We start from the raw sequence: 19587 nt of genomic DNA, 5'->3' as shown, positions 1-19587 counted from the left end.
CCCAAGGGACCGCACACAAGTCCCAGACCCGCTCCTACACCAGTGACAAGAGGCAGCCGTGGGACCAAGTGCCCAGCTCCAGAGGGCCCAGGAGGCCGTGTGGTCAGGGTGTCTAGGACCGATGCATCTGTCCGGGGGACTGCAAATGGCTGTTTCCACGGGTGCTCACAATGGCCAAGTGGGCCACATCTGGGCTAGGCCACTTTGCACCCAAGGGGCAGAAGCCCAAGGAGCAGCACCACCGCCAAACGAGCCCCCTTCCCGGACTCCAGCCACCCAGAGCCCACCCACAGCCCCGTGGGCCACGCTCAAACGCTCAAAGTCAAATGAGTTTATTCAGAAAAGGCCTCTGCACCAGACTAAGAAAATGAACCCCCCCTCAGGCCAATTTACAAAGCCAGGTAGGGGGCAGGGCACAGAGGAGAGACGGCAGGAGGGCAGTTCGAGGTCAGGATTTCCAAGTCCTGGCTTTCCAGCAGCTGCGGTGGCCACTATAGTGACGATCAGGGAGAGGCCAGGACTGCACCGTGCTGAGAACAGAGGGCAACGGGGCTCCCCAGACCTGTGGCCCGGCCGGGATGCCCACGGGCACCTGCTTCCCTTAAGGGTTTCTGGGTTTGGTCTAAGGCCCCACCTCAGCTTCCTTGTCTAGCCATGGTCCTGCGGTGGCTGAGCTCCCCGAGGCAGCAGGCTGCAGCCCTGCCCAGCCTCCTGCCTCCTCCACTCCATTCTCACCCTCTTGAGCCTCAGGACGCCCTGGCACTGCGCCATGCCAGGCGGGGACTGGCCTCTTGGTCCCACTGTCCCCACCATCGCCACCCACCGAGGAACCGTCCCCAGGGCCCTGATCCACCTTCCTTCTCTTCCTCACCTCCTCCGCCACCTTGGCCCCCGCGTCCTGTGGCCCGGGCTGCTCGGCCTCCCCGGGGGCCTGGCTGCCCGATTCCTGGGCCCCCCCGCCAAGGCTGCTCTGGCTGAGGGCGCAGCCCTCCAGGTTCAGGGCAATCTTCTCCACGTCCGAGGCGCTCTGGGCGCCCGGCTCCCCCGGGGCCTGCTCCCGCCGGCTGGCCTCCAACTTCCTCTTCTTGCTCTCCTTGGGGCTCGGGGGCTCCGGGTCCTCCTCCCCGCGGCCCCCCGCCTCCCCTTCCCGGTCCCTCGCCAGAGCGCCGCCGGGTGCCCCGGGCGGCGACGGGGCACCCGCGGCCGCGCCGTCCCCGCCCTCGGCCCGCCCCGGCCCGCAGGTCCGTCCCGAGGCGCCGGCCTGGCGCAGGGGGTCCCCGGGGCTCCCCGCGCCCTCGGCCGGCCGCAGCCGGCGCAGCTTGTCGTGCGGGCCCCAGACGAACTTGCGCCGCGGCCGGAAGTGCTCCCAGGCGAAGCGCAGCAGCCGGCGGCGCTGGCGCGCGCAGCGCACGGAGAACACGAAGTAGTCCAGCGCGCTCTGGCGCACGGCCGGCAGCTCCCCGCGCACCAGCGTCTCCTCCAGGAAGAAGCGCGCCAGCGGCGCCTGGTAGCGCTCCAGGCCCAGCTCGCCCAGGGACTTGAGGATGCGCGTGATGCGGAGGTTGTTGTGGCTGTGCCTGGGGGCGTGGGGGCAAGCGGAGGGGTGCTGGCGGGGGCCAGCTGTCTCCGCCCCCCCTCGCCGCCCCCCCCCCCCTGGAGAAAATGGCCTGGGGGCCCGGATAGTGCAGGTGGGGGCTGCGATGTATTTTCTACAAGGCTGCTGTCCCCTTGGCCCCGCGGAACCGCCCCCCCCTGCCCCCCAGCCCCGGGCGCGCGCGGCTGCAGGAGAGCCGCGCGGGACCCTCCAGAGCACAGGGCCTGGCCCAGGCTTGCTCGCTCCCCGCCCAGCGCTTCTCGGCAGGGGGGAGGGGTCCCGTGCTTGCCAGGCTGATGGAACAGTGGGCAGCCCGACCCACACCCAGGTGGACGGTGGGGGCGCAGGTAAGGAAACGGACTGGCACGACTTTCTCGGTTCTCACACGCCCAGTGTTGGGACCAGCCCCGCCGTGCAGTGCAAACGGGGACGGTGCTCAGAGCCTGACGCACTTGCCCGAGCACCCCTGCAGGCCCTCCTCCCCCAAAGTGCTCCCCCACACCTGCCCGGAACCTAGCACAGCCCCATCCCCCTCACTTGTGTGGAGTGAGGGCCGGTCCTTACCGGTTAAGGTTCTGGAAGCGCTTCTGGTAGTTCTGTGCTCGGCGAACTTGTCCGGTGTCCCGGTCCTCCAGCTGGATCCCGTAGAACCCCAGCATGAGCTCGTAGGCCTGGACAAACCGCTCCCTGACCTCCTCGGAGCTTTTAAATGCCTGGAACACCCACCCCCCCGCAAGCCAGCGGGAGCTCAGGGGCCATTGCAGGCGCAGGGGGCTGGCTGACGCCTCCCTCAGGCCCCAGTTCATCTACAGGCCTGGACTCAGACGAGAATTCTGAATGTGACTTTTCTTCTAGCTGCTACGAGGTCTCACTGGGGCCAGAGGCATCTGCCCCAGCTCCCAGAGGAATCCTGCCAGCGGCCAGGACAGCTTGGGGGGCTCCCAGGGTGGAGCATATGGTAGGAGACACACAGTCTCCTCGGCTCCCCAGACCCTGCCACCTCTCCAGGTGTCCTGCGCCAGCCCAAACCAGGTGTGACAAAGCCCCCATCCCCAGGACTCTGCTCTCAGGCCTGGCCCTGAGCTCTCTGACTTAAGGCAAAGGGCTGAAGAGAATCAGATTTCTCTAGAAGCCTGTGGGGAGCAGCAGGGGGCAGAGGCAAGGAACCATGAACCTCGAAGGGCAGGGCAGCTTCCCAGCCCGCATTGCTCACCTCAATCTCCCGCAGCGTGAGGGGCTTGGCGTGCCAGTTCACTCCCGGTTCACGCAGAGGGAAGAGCCTGTGGGAGAGGGTGCGGCACCGGTCCCATTGCAGCAAACACGGGCTCCCCGCCATGGGCCAGGTGCTCGCCAGCCTCTCGGGGTTCAAGGCTCCGCTCCTGATGGTCTGGCTGGACGACCCATGTCACGGACTCTCATGAGTCACAGCCAGGGGGCGAGGGCAGGAGGGTCGGGGGAGACTGCTCTGGACCAGGGTGCATGGCAGGGGCAGCGTGGCCGTGGGAGGCTCAGCGTGCACGCTCAGCTCGGCGCTCCAGACTGTCCTCTTTATTCACTTAAAGATTTAGTTGTTTTTAGAGAGAGACGGGAGCAAGAGCGTGCAGGAAAGGGGCAGAGAATCCTCGAGCAGACTCCCTGCTGAGCACAGAGCTCAACTGGGGACTCGATCTCATGACCCTGAGATCCTGACCTGAGCCAAAACCAAGAGTGGGACGCTTAACTGACTGAGCCGGCCACGTGCCCCTCCTCTTTATTCTTCCGTTCTTCTTTCTGTCTCGTCATTCATAGTGCAGAGCTGTCCCCCACAATACTGTATGCCCAGGAGAGGCCCTAACCATGCCATCTTCAAAAGCACGGCAGATTTGGGGGGCAATGTCAAGGGTCCCCAAGGCCACCTGCTGACAAGGATCAACTCAGGCCACTGTTGGAACCCTGCCACCCCTGAGCGTCCGAGGGGCTCTGCAGGGCCACATGGCCTTTTGGGACTGGGGACCCAGTCTGTGTGCCACTCTGCCTGTCCCCTACATCTGTGTTCAGCTCCCAGCCTCAAAGGCTCTGCACAGCTGCTGGACACACAGACTGCAGGACAGCGGTGGTGCAGCACCGGGAAAGAGTGCAAAGGGAGTGTGTGTGGGGGGGAGGCGGAGGGCACCTGCTCCATAGCCCCGCCCCTCTGGCCCCGCCCACTCACCACTGGATGTAGGAGTGATTCTCTTCCAGTAGGTCATAGTCCTCCCTCCAGTTCTGAAGAATGTCTTCAATGAAACAGCCTGGGGGCCCCATGGGGACAAGTCAGTGCAGAGCTGCTGGAAGCCACCCCCCCCCCTTGAGGACCTTGGGGCTCCGAAGCTTGTATACGTCTCATGTGACCAACTCCCCCAACCAAAGCCCTTGATTTCTTTAACATCTAGACGTGGGACCTCCACTGCTGGCTGAGTGTGGACCCGGGTGAGAGTACCACACTGGGCCTGGGGGCAGGAGAGCCCAGGAGGCCCACTGGGAGAAGGACATGGGGTCTCCAGCCCCACACCTGTCTTTGTAGAAAGGTGGCCTCACTGCCCCCACCAAGCCATGGCCTGTCGGCTGGAATCTGACCTCAAACGGGGCGTGCAGCGGAGCCCCACCCCGTAGCCTGGCCTCGGGCAGGGCAGCTGCTGTTTCTGCAAAGAGCCAGACAGTGAACGCTTGAGGCCACAGGTCCTGTGGGCACTGTGGGGGGAGGCAGCCACAGACAGAGCACGGGCTGTGGGCGGGTCCTCGCATGTCTCACAGACACTGATCCCGGAATTCCGGGTAGCTGTCACAGTACAGAATATTATTCCATCTTACGTTTCTTCCAACCACTTGAAAACGTAACAATGATTCTTCCCTGTTAGCGTATGCATGCGGGTTTTCCACTAAGGCGGCCCCGCCGAGGGGGTCTGGGAAGCCCTATTCACTGCCTGGCCCTGCACAGAGAACAGGCTGGGGGCTGCGGCCCGGGCTTCCCCTCAGCGGCCTCCAGGGGGCGCCGTGCGGCTGGCCGAAAACCTCAGGCCACCACCGGGGACCCCGGGACTGGGAGCAGGGGCAGCCAGTGGAGGGGAGATGGCCCGGACACCCCGGCGGGGACAGAGACGCGGGCCGCCTGGCAAGCGCGCACCGTTGGGCAGGAACCGGATCTCGTTTCTGTAGAAACTCAGGTTGGGCATGTCACCGTTGCTGTCCCGCTCTATCAAGTCCTGAGGAGCCGGAGAAAGGTGCCCGTCGGAACGTCTCCAGACACGGGCTGCCTCCAGGGGTCCCTCGCACTAGAACACTCCTGGCAGGGGCAGGGGGCATCTGCTCTGGGGCCCACAAACCTCTGACATGCTGAGGGCTGGCGAGGACCCCATGTACCCCACAGGTGAGGGCAGCAGCTCCCTCTGACCACCACCTTCTCCTGTCGCCACTGCGGCCCAGGGCTGGCAGGTCCCCATCATCGGCCCCCCTTCCTCACCCGAGGCAGCTCAGGGCTTGCCTGAGACTCAGGGTGCCGAGGGCACGGATGAGGGTGACGGGAAGGCCAACTGCTCAGGCCCCAGCATGCAGGACCTTGTGCGTGTGCTGCTGGCTGGCACTGGTCCCTTGTTTTACAGGCCAGGGCGGGGAGGCTCAGAAGGCTGGCCCGCTATCCCCGTCACCCCAGGATGAGGGGAAGGAGCAGCTGTCCCAGATGGAACGTGGGACTTCGTCCGAGAAGAGGTGCTGACCGGACCGATGGTCCACACGGCCTTCTTCGGGTGGGGGTGGGGAGGACCCTGAGCTGAGGGGGGCTGGCGAGGTGGGGGGGGCGCCCCAGACAGCTGTTACCTACCGGGTAGTTGTGCCGGTACCTGCGTGTGTCCCGCATCGCTCGCCAGTTCCGGGACCCCAGCATCCTGGCCTGGGAAGAGAGGAGAGGGGCTGAGACCCCCGTGGGAGACCCACCAGTAGGCAGGACCCACCCCTAGCGAGCCCCCATCATAGTAAGGGCAGCAAGGACCTGTCGGCTATCAACAAAACCGGAGGGGACCGGAGAGCATGGAGCAAGGTGTGCCCTCTGCTCGGCCGCTGCTGCCTGCCCCAGCTCTCGGGACGCCCCGGCTGACCAGCACATTCTTGGGACACAGCCCCCTCTCCCCCATTTCTAACTTCACCTCCTACTCCCATATCCGCTGGTTACCTCCGCTTGGACCCCGGCCTTAGGACTTCCCCCGGGGCCTACCCCATTGCATCCTTTTTGCACTGTGCTCGAAGTTGTCACCAGGCTGTGTCCCCAAAGGCAGCGGTCTCACAGCCTACAGCCCTGGGAGGGGCCCCAAACACTTGTCTGACAAAGAGATGAATGACCGAGGCTCCTGTCTCTGCCCAAGCCCGGAGCTCATAGACCAGATCCTGTCCTCCAGTCCCGTGGGGGAGCCCCCTTGGCAAGGTACAGAAGCTTCTCGTTGCCCTCCAACAGCTACGGCCCCTATAACTGCAGGCCAAGCACCCTGGGGTCCTGGGAAGGACAGAAGGGAACTGGCGACCAGGACGCCAGGGCAACACTGCTTGACCCATCCTGTTAGAGGGTGGGGGGCATGAGCAAGGCTGAGCCTGGCTTGTGGTCCCACGGATGCTGGGGAGGAGAAAGGGCCGACAGATAAGGCTCTGAGGCATGACAAGAGGGGACCGCTCGAGCCAGGAAATACCTGGGTCCCGGATCCTGGAAGGAGCAGAAGAGCACTGGAAGGGGGTTCGGAGGCTAGGCCTACCGCTGGGTCCCTTGGCTCTGACCCGATCCCAACTCCCCAAGATCCTCCAGCTGGTCTGAGCCCCAGCAAGGATCAGGGGGTGCCTCCATCCACGATTTATAGACCAGGGCAAGCTAATATTCTTGCCTACCAGCCAAGGGCCAGCAGAGAAAGCAAAGCTCAGCAGAAGCTGGCCCCGCCCAGTGCCAGTTTCCTTTTCTCTTCCTCCCTGGGGCCAGCCAGGCGCCTCCCCGGGTCAGTGCAAGACGGCCAGCCCCACAGGTGCGCAGACGACACAGCCCAGGGCAAAGCACCAAACAGCCATGCTAGGGCTCAGTCTGGGGCAGCTGGGGTGTGCTCTGGGGTGGGGGTGGGGGCCTGGGGGAAGGGGAGAGGATTAGGACCTGAGGAGGGACAGAAGCGGTAGATGGCAGAGGACTGTGGGCCCATCACGGGATGGCCGGGGCGCTGGAGCACTGCTTTAGGAGCCGTGCCCATGAGACTATAGCAAGGGCCGAGTCCTCTCACTCCGGCCAAGTGTGCATCTGGCCCAGGAAAAGAGCCCGATTCCTGCCCTCTGACTCCAGCCCAGTGACCCTGACCACGGCCCAGCCCTTTTCCTCAAGAACCGAATGCCTGCCCCAAGCACCACAGATATGCTCAGGCTCCTAGGCTAATTGGCAGGTCCAGGACCCCTCGGGTCCCTCTCACTGACCACTCCCCAACAGAGAGAGCCACCGAAGATCCCGAGCTCTCAGGTGCCAGTGGGAAAACCGGACCTGGAGAGCCTGCAGGCTGGAAATCAGACACGAGAATATGCTGTCTTCCAGAAGCGACCCCTATCGCGCTATGTCCCCCATAACACCTGCGACCCCAGCTGGAACCCCTGTCCTTACACCGGGAAGGATGTGCTGCCCAGCGATCCTCGCCCGCCCGTGGTAAGGAAGAGTAACACTAGTAACAAAAAAGAAACCAGTGGTAACCAGAGAAAATCAACGGCAACAAAAGTAACTCACAATGACAGGGAGTAACCAGTGGCAACAAAAGTCACCATGGTAATGACAAATAATCAGTGGGGACAAAAGCAACTGCTGGTCACAAGTAATCAGTAGTAACAAAAGGGACAGCTGGTAAGGACAACCAGCACTTAAGTGTAAGTGGCCGCTGGTCACCACCAGTAGCCCAGCGCCTCCGGACAGGCCTGGCTCAGCCAGGCCACCTCGCGTAGCCTCCAAGGCCACCTCCAAGGAGGCGGGAGGCCCCCCGTAGGTGGGTGCTGCACCCCGAGAGCAAAGGTGGGGGTGGGGCGGGCTGGCGGGGAGCAGGTGGGGCAGAAGCCGGAGCACCAAGAGGCAGGGAGGCTGGCGGAAGCAGGGGAGCGCGCAGAGGATCTATCAGGAGGATGGAGCCTAGGGTCTGGAGCTGGGAGGTGACAGAGAGCGGAGTCAAGAACGCGCCCAGGGCATCCCCTTGAGAAGTGTCAGCGCACGATTCGGCTCCGGGCACACAGATCCGAGGGTGGCCCTGGATCTCCCTGCAATGTCCCTTGGCTGGGCCAGAGCTGGGGGGCGCAGGTCCGGGCAGATCTCAGGGTGTCCGGGGGTCTTGAGGGAGGCACGAGGGGGCTGTGAGCGGGGGAGAGGGCGACAGCTGGAGGGAGAGCCAGGCCCCAGGCCGGATCTCCAGGGAGGACGGCTTCCCCGGAGCGGGGCCTCGCTCCCACCTCGCGGCGGCCGGGCAGGCCTGCGCGGGGGCTCGGGGACCCCAGCGCGCGTCGGGGCTGCACCTGGAGCGCTCCGGGCCGCGCCGCCCGCGCGTCCTCCTCGTCCTCGTCCTCCGCGTCCGCGTCCCCCGGGGCGCCGGCCTCGCCATCCTCGTGGCCTCCGGCGCTCGGGCCCTCGCCGTCCTCCTCCTCGCCGTCCTCCCAGGTCGAGTCGCAGTCCGGGTCGTCCATGCTCCGGCGGCGGCGGGTCCCGCGCTCCGGCGGAAGCGAAAGTGAGCGAGGGAGGAAGCGCGGGGGCGGGCCGGGGCCGAGGGGCGGGCCGGGGCCGAGGGGCGGGCCGGGGCCGAGGGGCGGGCCGGGGCCGGGGGGCGGGCCGGGGCGGGGCCGCCGCCGCCGCCGCCGCCTGCCGGAAGGAGATCCCGGCGCCCGAGAGCATCCTTGGCCGCCGACGTCGGTCCGGAGGACGCCCGCCCCCTTCCCCGCTGAGATTCCTCCCGGGGCAGGTCCCCAGCCCCGCGGCCATGTCTCCGGGGAGGATGCTCTCCACCCGGGGTCTCCCCGCAGGATTCCCCACAATATCCCTTCCCCCTGGGAGGATGCCCCCCACCAAGGATTTCTCCCCGAGGTTGTCCGTAGAGAATGTCTTCCCTCGGGAGAATCCCTCCCGGAATATGCCCCCTCCCCGCAGTATTCCCGCCTGGACACCTCCCCCGAGAGAATTTCCCCCAAAGTCCTCTGTGAGAACACCCCCAGTCTAGAGGACTCCACTAGATGCAGGGGATGTCCCTTGCGGATGCTCATTCCAGAGAATAAGTCCCCAGAATGCCCCCCAGGACAGTATTCCCCCGGAAGATTGTGCCCCTGGAGGATGCCCACGGGCTGGGAGGCCCCTGTCTCCAGAATATCCCATTTTGCAGGGGTGTCCTCCTATAGGAAGTCCCCCCAGAGGGACGTCTCTCCTGGAGGAAGTCTACCCACCTCCTTGGAGAATGTCCCTCCATAAGGATGAACCCCAGGAAGATCCCCCTGGAAGTCCTCCCCAGAAGAGGCCCCAGGACACTCCCTGCACGGGAGGCGGGGGCTGCGGTCTCATCAGAGGCTCCTCTGGAAGGTGGTTTGCTTCCGTGATCCCCCAGACTGTAGGCAGAACTCATTCTTGTGGGAACAGGATGGAGAGCCCCATGTTCCTCCAAGAGTCCACAACTGGGCAGTTTGCCTCTTCAAGGCCGGAGTGTCTTTCCAGTGGGCTGAGAGTCCTAGTACGTGCCGTCCTTGTGGGCCTGAACTCTGTCCCCTTAGTCTTGTCACATTCTCTCAGTGAAAAGAAAGCACAGGGGCTGCCTGCACTTAGAGGGAGGCACGCACAAAGTGCCAAACACCAGGCCTTAGAGATGACTGGGGGTCACCCTAAGGCCCCAGTTCAACACCCCCTCAGGGGCCTCTCTAAGGGCTGGGGGACGGCTGCTGCTGGAGGCCCTCTGCATACACCTGCACATTCCGGACGCAGCTGAGAATCGCCTTCAGCTGCAACCTTCCCAGATGCTGCGGGTCCCTTCATCTCCGCCTTGATGTCTGCTGGTGGTCACAGGACAGTGGGTGACCCAGCCCTCAAAATGAAGGTGGAGACAGCCTCCGCAGAAAACATCTGTCTTCTGTAACTAGCTACTCCACCACTTCATTATTTCAAAAAGCTCAGCTAACAGTGGATGGCTTTTAGATGGATCTGGCCTTGAGGATGACTTCTGGGGTCAAGTCCGGCCAGCCGCCAGGGACGCTCACCTCTCCCAGCCCTGCAAGCCTGTTAGCAGGCCCCAGGCTGCCTGTGCAGCCAGAGACAGCCAAGAGCTCACCAGAACCTTCCAATCTTGGCTGTGGGCACAGCGAAAGGCCTTTCTTGGTGCAGGTCCGGACTCCTTGCTGGCTTGTTGATCTTTCTTAATTCGCTGGGTACATTCTCACTGGGCGGGAGCTGTCTTCACGCTACCTTACTTTCTAAAAGGATGACAGAGACGCCCTGAAGGTGTGGATGTCTGAGTCCATCTGTCTTTCTTTCTCTTTCTCTCTCTTTTTAAAGATTTTATCTATTTGTCAGAGCGAGAGAGAACACAAGCAGTGGGAGAGGCAGAGGTAGAGGGAGAAGCAGGCTCCCCACTGAGCAGGGAACCTGATGTGGGGCTCGAACCCAGGACACTGGGATCATAACCTGAGCTAAAGACAGATGCTTAAATGACTGAGCCAGCAAGCCACCCCCTTCTCTCTTTTTAGCTTTATTTATTTTAGAGCGAGCGAGCGAGCGAGCGCAGCAGTGGGTGGGTGGGGGTGATGAGAGGCAGAGGGAGAGAGAAACCAGGCGGACTCCACGCTGAGCAGGAGGCCCTATTGCCTCGGACCCAGGATCGCCACCTGAGCCAAAACCAAGAATCCAATGCTTAACTGATTGAGCCACCTGTGCGCCCCCATCTGGGCACATCTGCAGACCAGGGCAGGGTTCTGGGGTAGCAGGCAGCCATCGCACATCTGGCGAGGCCAGCTCCTGGCCTCTTTCAGAAATGTCCCACTTCTGTGAGGGTGACACCCCCACGTCACAGACAGGGTCCCTAGGCCGGGAGAGGTTCAGTGCCCCAGATGCCTGCCAGTCTGACCGGAACTGGCTGCCGGGCAGGAAAACTGGGATGGAGAGAGCTGGGCAGGGCCTCAGGCACCTGTGAGGGCCACGCCAGGGATGCTTGGGCTGGCCTCAACCCTGCCGAGGACGGCAGCCCCCACAGGCACAAGGGAATGGGGACTGGGCCCCCCCAAAATGCCTGAGCCAGGGGGTGGTGAGGACACCTGCTCTTTTGCCATGATGGGCTCAGTATGCCCCTCGATCCTCCTCTCTTAGGCATGCAGCAGACGTTAACTCACCAAACGAGGCACTAGGCTTTTCCAGCAAGTTTGAAGGGCCAAGAAGATACGGTTTCAGAAGGGGGTTTGCCGGCAAGCCTGGGGAAGAGCCCCCATCTTTGCTGGCGCCACTTGCGACAGCAGAGCTGTTTGCCCGATTTCCCTGAAGTTCTCTCCAGGGATTGCGCTTCTGGCAGGTGTTACAATTCCCACCACAGGACCTGGCCCAGAGCAGGCCTTGTGGGAGGTTGCAGGGCACTGAGCTTGCTAGGACGCAGACCTCTGCTCACCCTTCCCCCTTGGACACACGTGGGGCACGTTCCTGCTCTGTGGCAAGCACAGGGACAGTCCTGTCTGGGCATCTGGGGGTGAGGCGGGGTCTGCTGTGCTGGGACAGTAGCAGGTCTCACGGGACTGCCTCTCAGACCTCAGGAGAAACGCCAGTGGCAGGCCCTCATGGGGAAGTGGCAGTCTGGGGCTCCATCCTGGGCACTGACCGGCTCCTGCTCAGGGAGATCACGCACAGGAGGCCCGCCCAAGCTCCACAGTAGGAGATCAACCCGCGCCAAGCCTCTGCTCCTGGTTCCAGTGCAGCATGGACAGCTGGGCTGGGCACTGGGGTGCTCAGGTTCAGGAGCCCAGACACAGCTGGTCTTTCTGCGCACGGTGGACTGGGCCCTGCTGGGGAGAAGGGGCGCCAGCAAGATGTTCAAGGCCACACGTGTGATGGCGGGCTGGGTACAGGCCAGCCTCCGACCACACTGGGCCACTCGCTGAGTGTGAGGTTCCTGCCCTCACCTGGTGGACTGCTCTGTGGGCCGGGCGCCTGCTCCGAGTTGCTGGTGGAGGCTCTGGGTGGATGGGAACGCAGCTTCCGGGTACCTTGTCCAGACAAAGAGCCTGGGACCAGGACGGCGGGCGTCCTCTTCTCACTCTGCCAGGACGGCTGGACCCTCCTCCATGGAGAACAGATTCAGCCCAGAGTCCCACGTGGCCTGCCAATGAAGCCCCAGACTTCCCCGCTCCGCCCGAAGTCAGCTCTGCCTTGTTTGCCGTCCTCGCATTTTGTATTTGAAGGACCCGCCACACTAACAAAGTTTCCACTCTGGCCTTGTTTCTAGTTGGTGAACACATTGTATCAAGTGAACACTAGGAGGTCTGAGACTAGGCAGCATTGTGAATCTTGGGGAAACAAAGGCTTCCTACTGTTAGAAAAGGGGACTTATTCTGGCGCTCAAATCACGAGACCGCCGCTGTTCTTTTGTGCTTTAATGGTCGGCGCTCAAACGAAAGCACCTCGGCGGCCCGGCCGCAGCACCGCCCTCCACACACTCATCAGGCCTAGTCCCAAGGTCCCGGAGATACAAAAATAGCCCGTACAAACTCTGCTCCCGGCATATAACACCGAGTGGAGTGTCTCAGTACTCACTACCGAGCACAAAGCATCTGAGGAAAAATACAACACAGGTTTAACTTCTGCAGTACTTTTTTTCATATAAAACACTAGTAAAATAGGTTTCTTAAAAATTAAATAGTGAAATACCACCAAATTATATACATCGTTACAGTACAAGTGAGCGAGGCGAAGTCTCCAGTCCTCAGTTTCTTGGGTGCAGGCGCTGGGGGGCAGGGCGGCCTGAGTCTCCTTCTCCCCAGGGAGCAGCCCGGTTAGGAAGAGCGGCTGACAGACGGACACACGGACGGAGGAGGAGCGCTGCAGCACCCAGCAAGACCAGTGCTCCCCACAGGCTGAGCAGGCACCCCGCTCCTCACCCCAGCTGTCCTGCTCCTGCCCCGCGCTCTGCCCCGTGGAGCCCAGACCACAGCCCGGCCAGGGGCCAACACAGCTGGGGCTCACCCGCTGGTGCGGGGGGAGACAGGCCCAGACCTCGGCTCTCCACAACCACAACCGAGCCAGCTCTGGTCTCTCAGGGCCCCCCAGAGCCCCAGGTGGTCACAGTGGGCCCCGCGGGAGCCCCACGTGCCTGAGGGCAGGCAGCGGGCTGGGGGTGTCTGGCCAGTGACACAGTGCCCCGGCCCCCTGCCGTGGCTGAGCCACGACTACGTTCGGCGCCGCTTGGCAGCGCTGGGGCTGGAGGGGTTGCTGTTCGCCGTTAGGACTTTGTCGGTGACCCGGCTGCGCTTCCGCTTGTCTGCCCCTTCCTTGGACCCCAAGTCCGAAGGGTTCTTGTCTTTGCTGGACTTTTCTGTTGCTTTCCCCAAGCTTCCTGAAGACGAAAAACCTGGGAGACAAAATCATTTGGCTGAAAACAGAATATCCAGAGTTTTATTTCATCTTCTTACCAAATTCTAGAAACCTGCTCCTACACAAGGCACTCTGGGCTGGGGCTGCCATGGGGCCTGCGGAGAGCTGGGTCCCTGAGGATGCGCCGCCTCGCAGCCCTGGGCCGCAGGACCTTGCCCGCCTGCCCACCGACCCTGCCTCGTGGAGCTCGGCCTGTGCCCGCTGCCTGGCAGCTGGCGCTGGACCCGAGGTCTCCGGGGCCTGCTCGTAGTGTGGGCTGCCCACGCCGCCACCCGAGGCTCCCACCCAAGTGGACGGAGGAGCGGACAGGACAACTCTGGCCACAAGCAGACTGGACACCCAGGCTGGGGATGGGGGTGCTGCTCGTGGGGGCTAGGGGAGGGTCTGGGGTGCCCCACTCACCATCGTCAGCCCCGTTGTGGGGGTCCACATCTTCCTTCATTTCCTCCTTCATTTCTTCTTCGATGACCACTTTTCCTGTGGGGCGACAGCTGACGTTTACCAGAACGGCGGGAGACGTGGCCCTGCCCAATGCTGCCGACGGCTCAGGCCGGGGACGGCTGTGTGTGTGGTTCTCAGCTGCCGCCAGGCCGCTTTCAAAGAGAGCCGACTGTTCTAGAACGAGCTCCTCCACTCCCCGAGGCTCCCCGGACCGCCCCTACCCAGTCCACCTGGGCCAAGAATCACCACGCCAGCGACCCTCCCCAACTCCCTGAGGCTCGTGACCTTCACCCTGACATCACCACCCTCGCCGCATCCTGCCTCCTAATCCCTGCCAGACCCCACCAGGCGGAGCCTCACCTTCTCGGACTTCATGAATGATTTCTTCAGGAAGGACAAAATTCCTCTCTGGGTTTGGGAATGGAAGAATCTCCGATTCGTGCTGATGGCAAAAACGGCGATTTTGTTATAGGAACAAAGAAAAAACCACGATTTTAGCAAGTCACCAAAAACGTGGAAGAGCCAGCTTCGCGGCACCTGACAGACGCGGAGTCACAGGGGCTTCGGAGGGGGGCGGGAGCGGCTGAATGACATTCTGTTCTGACGTTCTGCTCGCCTTCTGCGGGGAGCTGGGCTTTCCTAACACACCCGCAGAAGGCAAAGCTACAGCGCCAGCTGCCAGCCAGCAGGGGGCACTCCTGCCCCCCCAGGGCAGGACGCAGCGGCCATCAGAGGGCAGCGACCGTGCTGAGGAAAGGCCAGAGGCCGGGGCGCCTCTGGTCTGTCTTCGGAGCAGGAGCCCACAGGCACGGACGGTGCGCAAGGGGCAAGCCTCTGCCTGAGAAACCAGGCGAAGTCAAGAGTCGTAAGGGACACAGCGCTTAATGGAGTTCCACTTGCTCTACAGGACCCAGGGGCCCCCCAGGCCAAAAGAGACAGAGACCCTGGAGACACAGGACCCCCAGCTGACACCAAAGGGGAGTGGGCAGGGAGGACTAGGACTGCGAACGAGCAGACCCGCTCCTCTGCGCAGGCTGCGACCGTACTGCAGCCGGCTGCGGACGAGCAGACCCGCTCCCCTGCGCAGGCTGCGACCGTACTGCAGCCGGCTGCGGACGAGCAGACCCGCTCCCCTGCGCAGGCTGCGACCGTACTGCAGCCGGCTGCGGACGAGCAGACCCGCTCCCCTGCGCAGGCTGCGACCGTACTGCAGCCGGCTGCTAGCCTGCACCCATGGCCATCGGCATCTGCTGGGGCTTCAGCAGCCCCACGGCTCCCGGGCCTGTGGGTCCCCCTGCAGCAGGGGTCACGGACCTATACGGCCAAGGTCCTGCCTGACCCCACCAGCAGCCCCAGGGAAGCCCAGGGGTCTGAGCAGGGGACAGCCTGGGTGTCTTCCCTAATCCTGAACAAGGGACAGGCAGGAAGAAGCTGAGGAGAACAGGAGAAGGGCTGTCTGTCCGGGACCGAAATCCCCGAGTGCTGCCCTGCGGCTCGCCAAGGTCGTGCGGACCTGGGCTGGGTGTCCATGTCTGTCTCCCGGGCTGCAGCAGGGGCCCCCCGCCAGGACAGGAGCCCCCAGCAGTGGCTTCTGGCCCCCACTGGCCTAGAATCAGGGCCCGGGAAGTCTGGGGACCAGGTGACCCCATGACGGGATGGGTGTGGAGGCAAGGCCCCCCGGGGAGCAGCTCCCTCAGCTGACAGCTGGGCCTTGCGGCCTCGCTCCCAGGACGCCTCCTGCAGGCTGAGCATTCAGTCCCCATGGCACAGCTGCCATCTTTGTCCCCTCTCTACGATGACAAGGAGATGCAAATGACCTGCCCACAGCCCCCAGGGAGCAAGGGCAACACTGGGTCTGGACAAAGAAGGCCTCGGCTGGGAGGGCTGGTGCGGCTGGAGTCACCAGGAGGCAGAGCCTTACCTCCCCCTGTGCAAACTCCTACCCCTGTGCGTGCCTGTAACTCCCAGCCCCGCACCACTCTCCAGGGGCTCTGGCCTCCTCTCCGCTCCTTGACCATCATCTCCCGCTGCCACAGGGCCTGGACCGCTGCCGCTCCTGGGCTGGGAACATCCCTGTTCCTTTGAGCCTTCCCAGTCGCCGGGTGAAGATGCCTGCCTTCCCATGAAACCGCCGCGGGGGCCTTTGAGGAGGGGACCCTTCCTGCCTGGTTCTCACAGAAGCCACAGATTCAGCTGACTCAAACTCAGATCCCATCACCTTCCTGCCTAGAGCACTGTGGGGCCTCCTGCCTACTCCCACAGGCCTCAGCAACCTGGTCATCTCCCTGCAAAGACGGTCACCGGTCACCCCACGTGAAAGAGGTTCTGCTTCGGAAGCCAGCCACCGTGACCAGGGCGGGGGTTTTTAGTGAAACCACTGGAGCTCCCCGGTTTAATTCCTGCTGTCCCCTGGGATGTGCACAGGACAGAGGGACCCCAGAGGAGGAGCTGTGTCTGGGCTTGGGTGGGATCTGGCTCACCAGCGCCTGCATGTCATACATGGTGCTCAGATGGTCCCAGATGACCTTGGATGGGACCTGCCGACCAATGTTCTGGCTGAACTTGTCCCGAATACAGATCATGTGGAAGTGTCGGTTCACACCTGTGGGAAAAAGGAGTAAGCCTGTGAGGGGGCTTGGCTAGCACATAAGAGGGGAGAAGAGACGTGGGAGGCAGCGGTCAGCAGCAAAACGGTAAAGACAGGGGCAGGAGAGGGGGCGTAGCAGCTGCAGACAGGGTTCAGGAGGGGACAGGGTTGGAAGAGCACAGGCAGGGGTGGGGGGTGACGGGGTGGGGGCGGAATACTGGGGGTGGAGGGAGGCAGAAGGGGAAGACAGCGGGTAAGAAAGGGTGGACGCGCGCAGGAGGGGACAGGAGTACAGAGAGCGGGGGTACAGCAGGGGCGCAGGGTCGGCAGAGGTGGGGCTAGGCTAAGGGGACGGCGGGAGGTACAGCAGGGGCGCAGGGTCTGAGAAGTGGGGGCGCTAGGCGACGGGGCGGACAGAGGGGGGGTGCCGGAGGGGTGCCGGAGGGGTCGCCGGACGCAGAGGGAGGAGGCGGTGCAGGTGGGTGGGCGGGCGTGAGCGGCCCCGCCCCGCGCCCCCCGGCCGTTGCCCGGTCTGCCCCGCCCCCACGCGGGTCCGCGGCCTCCGCGGCGCTCCGCTCACCGACGGGCTTGTGGCCCAGCATGGCGTGGAAGAGGCACACCTCCACCTCGGGGCTCCACACCACCGTCTCCTCGGCTGGGCTGGTGGCCGCCTCCCCCGGCCCCTTGTCCCCCGGCGCGCCGCCGCCGCCCACCTCGGCCTCCCCCATGGCCCGGCCGCCCAGCGACGAGCCCCCAGCGGGAGCGGGCGCGGCCACGGCCTCCGCGCAGGCGCACTTGCCGGGCGAGCGCGCGCTCGGCGGGTTTGCTCTCGGGCTCGTGCGCGGCGCCAGCGCAGGCGCAGCTGAGGGGCGGCCCCCGCGGCGCCCCCTGGCGGCCGGGCCCCGCGGCGCCGCGCGGTGGGCGCGGGCGGACTGCGGAAGCGCTCTGGCGGGGAGGTGGTGACGCCGGCGGCGCGGGGCCCGGGGCGGCCCCTCCGAGCCGTGCGCTCCAGGGGCGGGACGGCAGCCGGACTTCGCCGACTGAGGCGCTCAGGGGGAAGAGCAGGCAACTGACCACGCCCGCCGGCCTGGGCTCCCTGCGGCCTCCGCTGCCCCGGCCGGACCTCGGCGCAGCGCGCCGCACGAGTCCGCGGCGGGGGGCGGGGCCTCCTCCGGGGCGGGGCCAAGGCGGGCGGCCGGAGGAAGTCCCGCGAGGAATCGAGGCATTACCCAATCAGGGCCGCCGGCTCCGCCCCGTCCCGCCCCAGCCACGCCCACCGGTCTTGGGGCCCCGGGGCGGGCGCCCGCGTGCGTCGCGGCCCGCCCGGGCGCGGGCTCTGGTCCGGGCGGGGTGCGGAGCGTCTCTAGGCCTTCGCCTCCTCCTGCGTGCGGTGGAGCGCGTGACGGCGCGTTCCCGGGGTCCTGCCGAAGGTCGGGCGCCCCGCCCCCTGGCCGCTCGGGTGCTCGCTCAGGCTTCCCCCGCTGCCGAGCGCTGCCCCCGGCCGGTGCGGGCTCGGGTCAGCCCCACTCGCTCGGACGGACCGGGAATCAGAGCGGGCTCAGCGGGCTGGGGCCCGAGTCCTCGCTGCCAAGGGGGCTGCTGGCGACTCGCGCCCCCCGCGTGACACCGGCGAGATGTGGCTCTCCTGTCCCGGGGTCCGGAGAGAGCCCAGGGGTGGTGACCTTGGACCTGAGAACTGAGGCCTGGGACGCAGGCTGAGGGGCGGAAAGAGAGGCCTGTGTGGTCCTGGTGCCAGAAGGCGGCTTGCAGGGGGAGCCCAGCTAGGGGTCCGGTGGGCTTCAGAGCAGGCCAGGCCCAGCTCCTGGGAGGGAACTGGGTCATGGGTGGTGGCTTCTGGAGGCTTCAGTTCCTCGCTTGGTGTTTGACCATCAGACTGTCTTGAGGTTTCTCACCCTGACCCCCATGCAGAAGGATCCCACCTGGTGCCTCATGGGCCCACACCCCGCCAGTGCTCCGCAGTACCCACACTGCCTATTTGTCATCCAAACCATCCGTGACTGCTTGTTTGGCATCTGCCGTCCCCACCAGCTTGTCTCTCAGATCCAGGGGCCAGGGCTGATCTGGCCCACAGCAGGAGGACCGAGACCACTTGTTCACGGACCCAGTAACCAACTGACCAACTCTCTCTCTTGATCCCTGAAGCTGAATGATCCCCCGTCCCCCCACTGCGACCTGTGTCGTCCACATCTTCCAAAGATGCAGTAAGCCTCCCAAGCGTCCTCACCCCAGCAGCGGGGGCTTGGACCCCATGTGGAAGCACCCAGGCCCTGGAAAGAGATCTCTCCCGTGACCAACAAGCACACAAGCCGTCTGGTCTGTTCATCAGTCTTAGAGGAGTCTGGGTGCTGTACATTATTCCCAAGACATGCTCTGGGTGCTGCCCAAGTGGAGGTTCTTGCCTGGGAAGCTGATGTCACCTCTGGAAGGTAGTGACCGTTGCTTATCAAAGGGCACTTGTCCTTCACTCCTAAGGGGACATCTGGTTCTTGGTTGTGAGAGCTGGGTTCCCAGGAAGGAGAATTTGGAAGGCTTTGGTCAGACGTGCTCTTGTGTGTCCACCTTCCTTTGGGCACTCTGTCCTCGCCTCTGAGTCTCTGGGGTGGAAACGGAATCCTACCCCAGCTTGGCTGGCACTGCTCTGTGGACCACTCCTCTGTGGCAGAGAGAGGAGCTCACCGCCGGACGCCAGAGGAGTATGCTGATGCAGAAAGCACGGCCTTCAGAGTTGGGAGGCCCGCCGTGGTGGTTCACGTCCACTTGCTCAAACCTGGGCCTCCTCGGACCTTGTCCTGACATCTGGACGTCCAGGGCAACAGCATTATCCCCGATCCTGGGCTGAGGGGCCTCAGAAGTGGGAGGTGCCCAAGGCACCCAGGGTTGCCAGCGAGGGTGACAGGAATGTCCCATCCGGTGCTAGCTGTGACTTGCAGCCCACACATCTCGCCGCTAGGGGACGTCTCCCACCCACTGTTTGACTCGGACGGGCACTCTCCACTCAGACGCCTGCAGTCGGGCACCAAGTGAAGGCTTTTCCTGTTCCCTGGGAAAGAAAGTCCAATTCTTCACACGGGGCATATGAGGAATCGCCGGATCACCGGGACGACCCGGTTTGTCCTGCCCACCAGGCACGGCTATGCCACGTCACCTGCGGTGCCAGGCCTGGCCCAGGGGCAGCGGGGAGCCGTGCGGACACCAGGCTCCCGGCTGGTCACTGCAGATGGGTTAGGTGGCGTGTTGCCTTCTTTGCGGGGTTGCCAAATTTAACACATAAAAATAAAGGATGACGCTCAGTTAAATTTGAATTTCAGATAAAAAATGAGTAATTTTGCAGTACTGGTA

General features: G+C 63.9%; 2 protein-coding genes and 1 long non-coding RNA gene across 9 annotated transcripts; 1 reads left to right on the top strand and 2 right to left on the bottom strand.

Moving 5' to 3' along the window:
• Positions 1-316: 316 nt before the first annotated feature.
• Positions 317-8345, bottom strand: OGFR (opioid growth factor receptor). 7 transcript variants are annotated; one of them, XM_045070797.1, is made up of 8 exons: positions 8051-8343; positions 5430-5498; positions 4737-4815; positions 3786-3864; positions 2808-2874; positions 2159-2307; positions 872-1577; positions 317-530 (listed from the first exon to the last, which is right to left on the bottom strand). In XM_045070797.1, the coding sequence occupies exons 1-8, from the start codon at positions 8279-8281 to the stop codon at positions 504-506; spliced, it is 1407 nt and encodes a 468-aa protein (XP_044926732.1). In that variant the 5' UTR covers positions 8282-8343; the 3' UTR covers positions 317-503. The 7 variants fall into 7 exon arrangements, with proteins under 7 accessions (XP_044926732.1, XP_044926729.1, XP_044926731.1 ...); XM_045070794.1 differs by adding an exon at positions 7817-7952 and having other exon boundaries at positions 317-1577; positions 8114-8325; XM_045070796.1 differs by having other exon boundaries at positions 317-1577; positions 2159-2229; positions 8051-8345.
• LOC123389331 lies at positions 7469-16241 on the top strand. Its single transcript, XR_006603938.1, has 2 exons — positions 7469-7596; positions 15677-16241. It is a non-coding gene; the product is annotated as an uncharacterized LOC123389331 (long non-coding RNA).
• Positions 12188-17040, bottom strand: LOC101688584 (MRG domain binding protein). The gene is made up of 5 exons (XM_045070799.1): positions 16808-17040; positions 16121-16242; positions 14001-14082; positions 13602-13676; positions 12188-13176 (listed from the first exon to the last, which is right to left on the bottom strand). Exons 1-5 carry the CDS (start codon positions 16953-16955, stop codon positions 12995-12997), a joined length of 609 nt encoding a protein of 202 aa, XP_044926734.1. The 5' UTR covers positions 16956-17040; the 3' UTR covers positions 12188-12994.
• Between the last annotated feature and the right edge of the window lie 2547 nt (positions 17041-19587).

This window comes from Mustela putorius, unplaced genomic scaffold (genome assembly GCF_011764305.1).
Source record: "Mustela putorius furo isolate JIRA1106 unplaced genomic scaffold, ASM1176430v1.1 tig00003972_pilon_pilon_pilon, whole genome shotgun sequence".
Taxonomy (NCBI): Eukaryota; Metazoa; Chordata; class Mammalia; order Carnivora; family Mustelidae; genus Mustela; species Mustela putorius.
This window is presented reverse-complemented; position numbering and strand designations above follow the sequence as displayed.

What these genes read in the sequence shown, in the direction of transcription:
- OGFR (XM_045070792.1), bottom strand. Translation starts at nt 8,281, where the DNA reads ATGGACGACCCGGACTGCGACTCGACCTGGGAGGACGGCGAGGAGGAG. An exon ending in GATCCGGTTCCTGCCCAACG is followed by an intron (nt 3,865 to 4,736) that starts GTGCGCGCTTGC and finishes TGGGGCCCCCAG; the next exon opens with GCTGTTTCATTGAAGACATT. An exon ending in AATCACTCCTACATCCAGTG is followed by an intron (nt 2,875 to 3,785) that starts GTGAGTGGGCGG and finishes CCTCTCCCACAG; the next exon opens with GCTCTTCCCTCTGCGTGAAC.
- LOC101688584 (XM_045070799.1), bottom strand. Translation starts at nt 16,955, where the DNA reads ATGGGGGAGGCCGAGGTGGGCGGCGGCGGCGCGCCGGGGGACAAGGGG. An exon ending in CATTCATGAAGTCCGAGAAG is followed by an intron (nt 13,677 to 14,000) that starts GTGAGGCTCCGC and finishes GTCGCCCCACAG; the next exon opens with GAAAAGTGGTCATCGAAGAA. An exon ending in CCACAACGGGGCTGACGATG is followed by an intron (nt 13,177 to 13,601) that starts GTGAGTGGGGCA and finishes TTTGTCTCCCAG; the next exon opens with GTTTTTCGTCTTCAGGAAGC.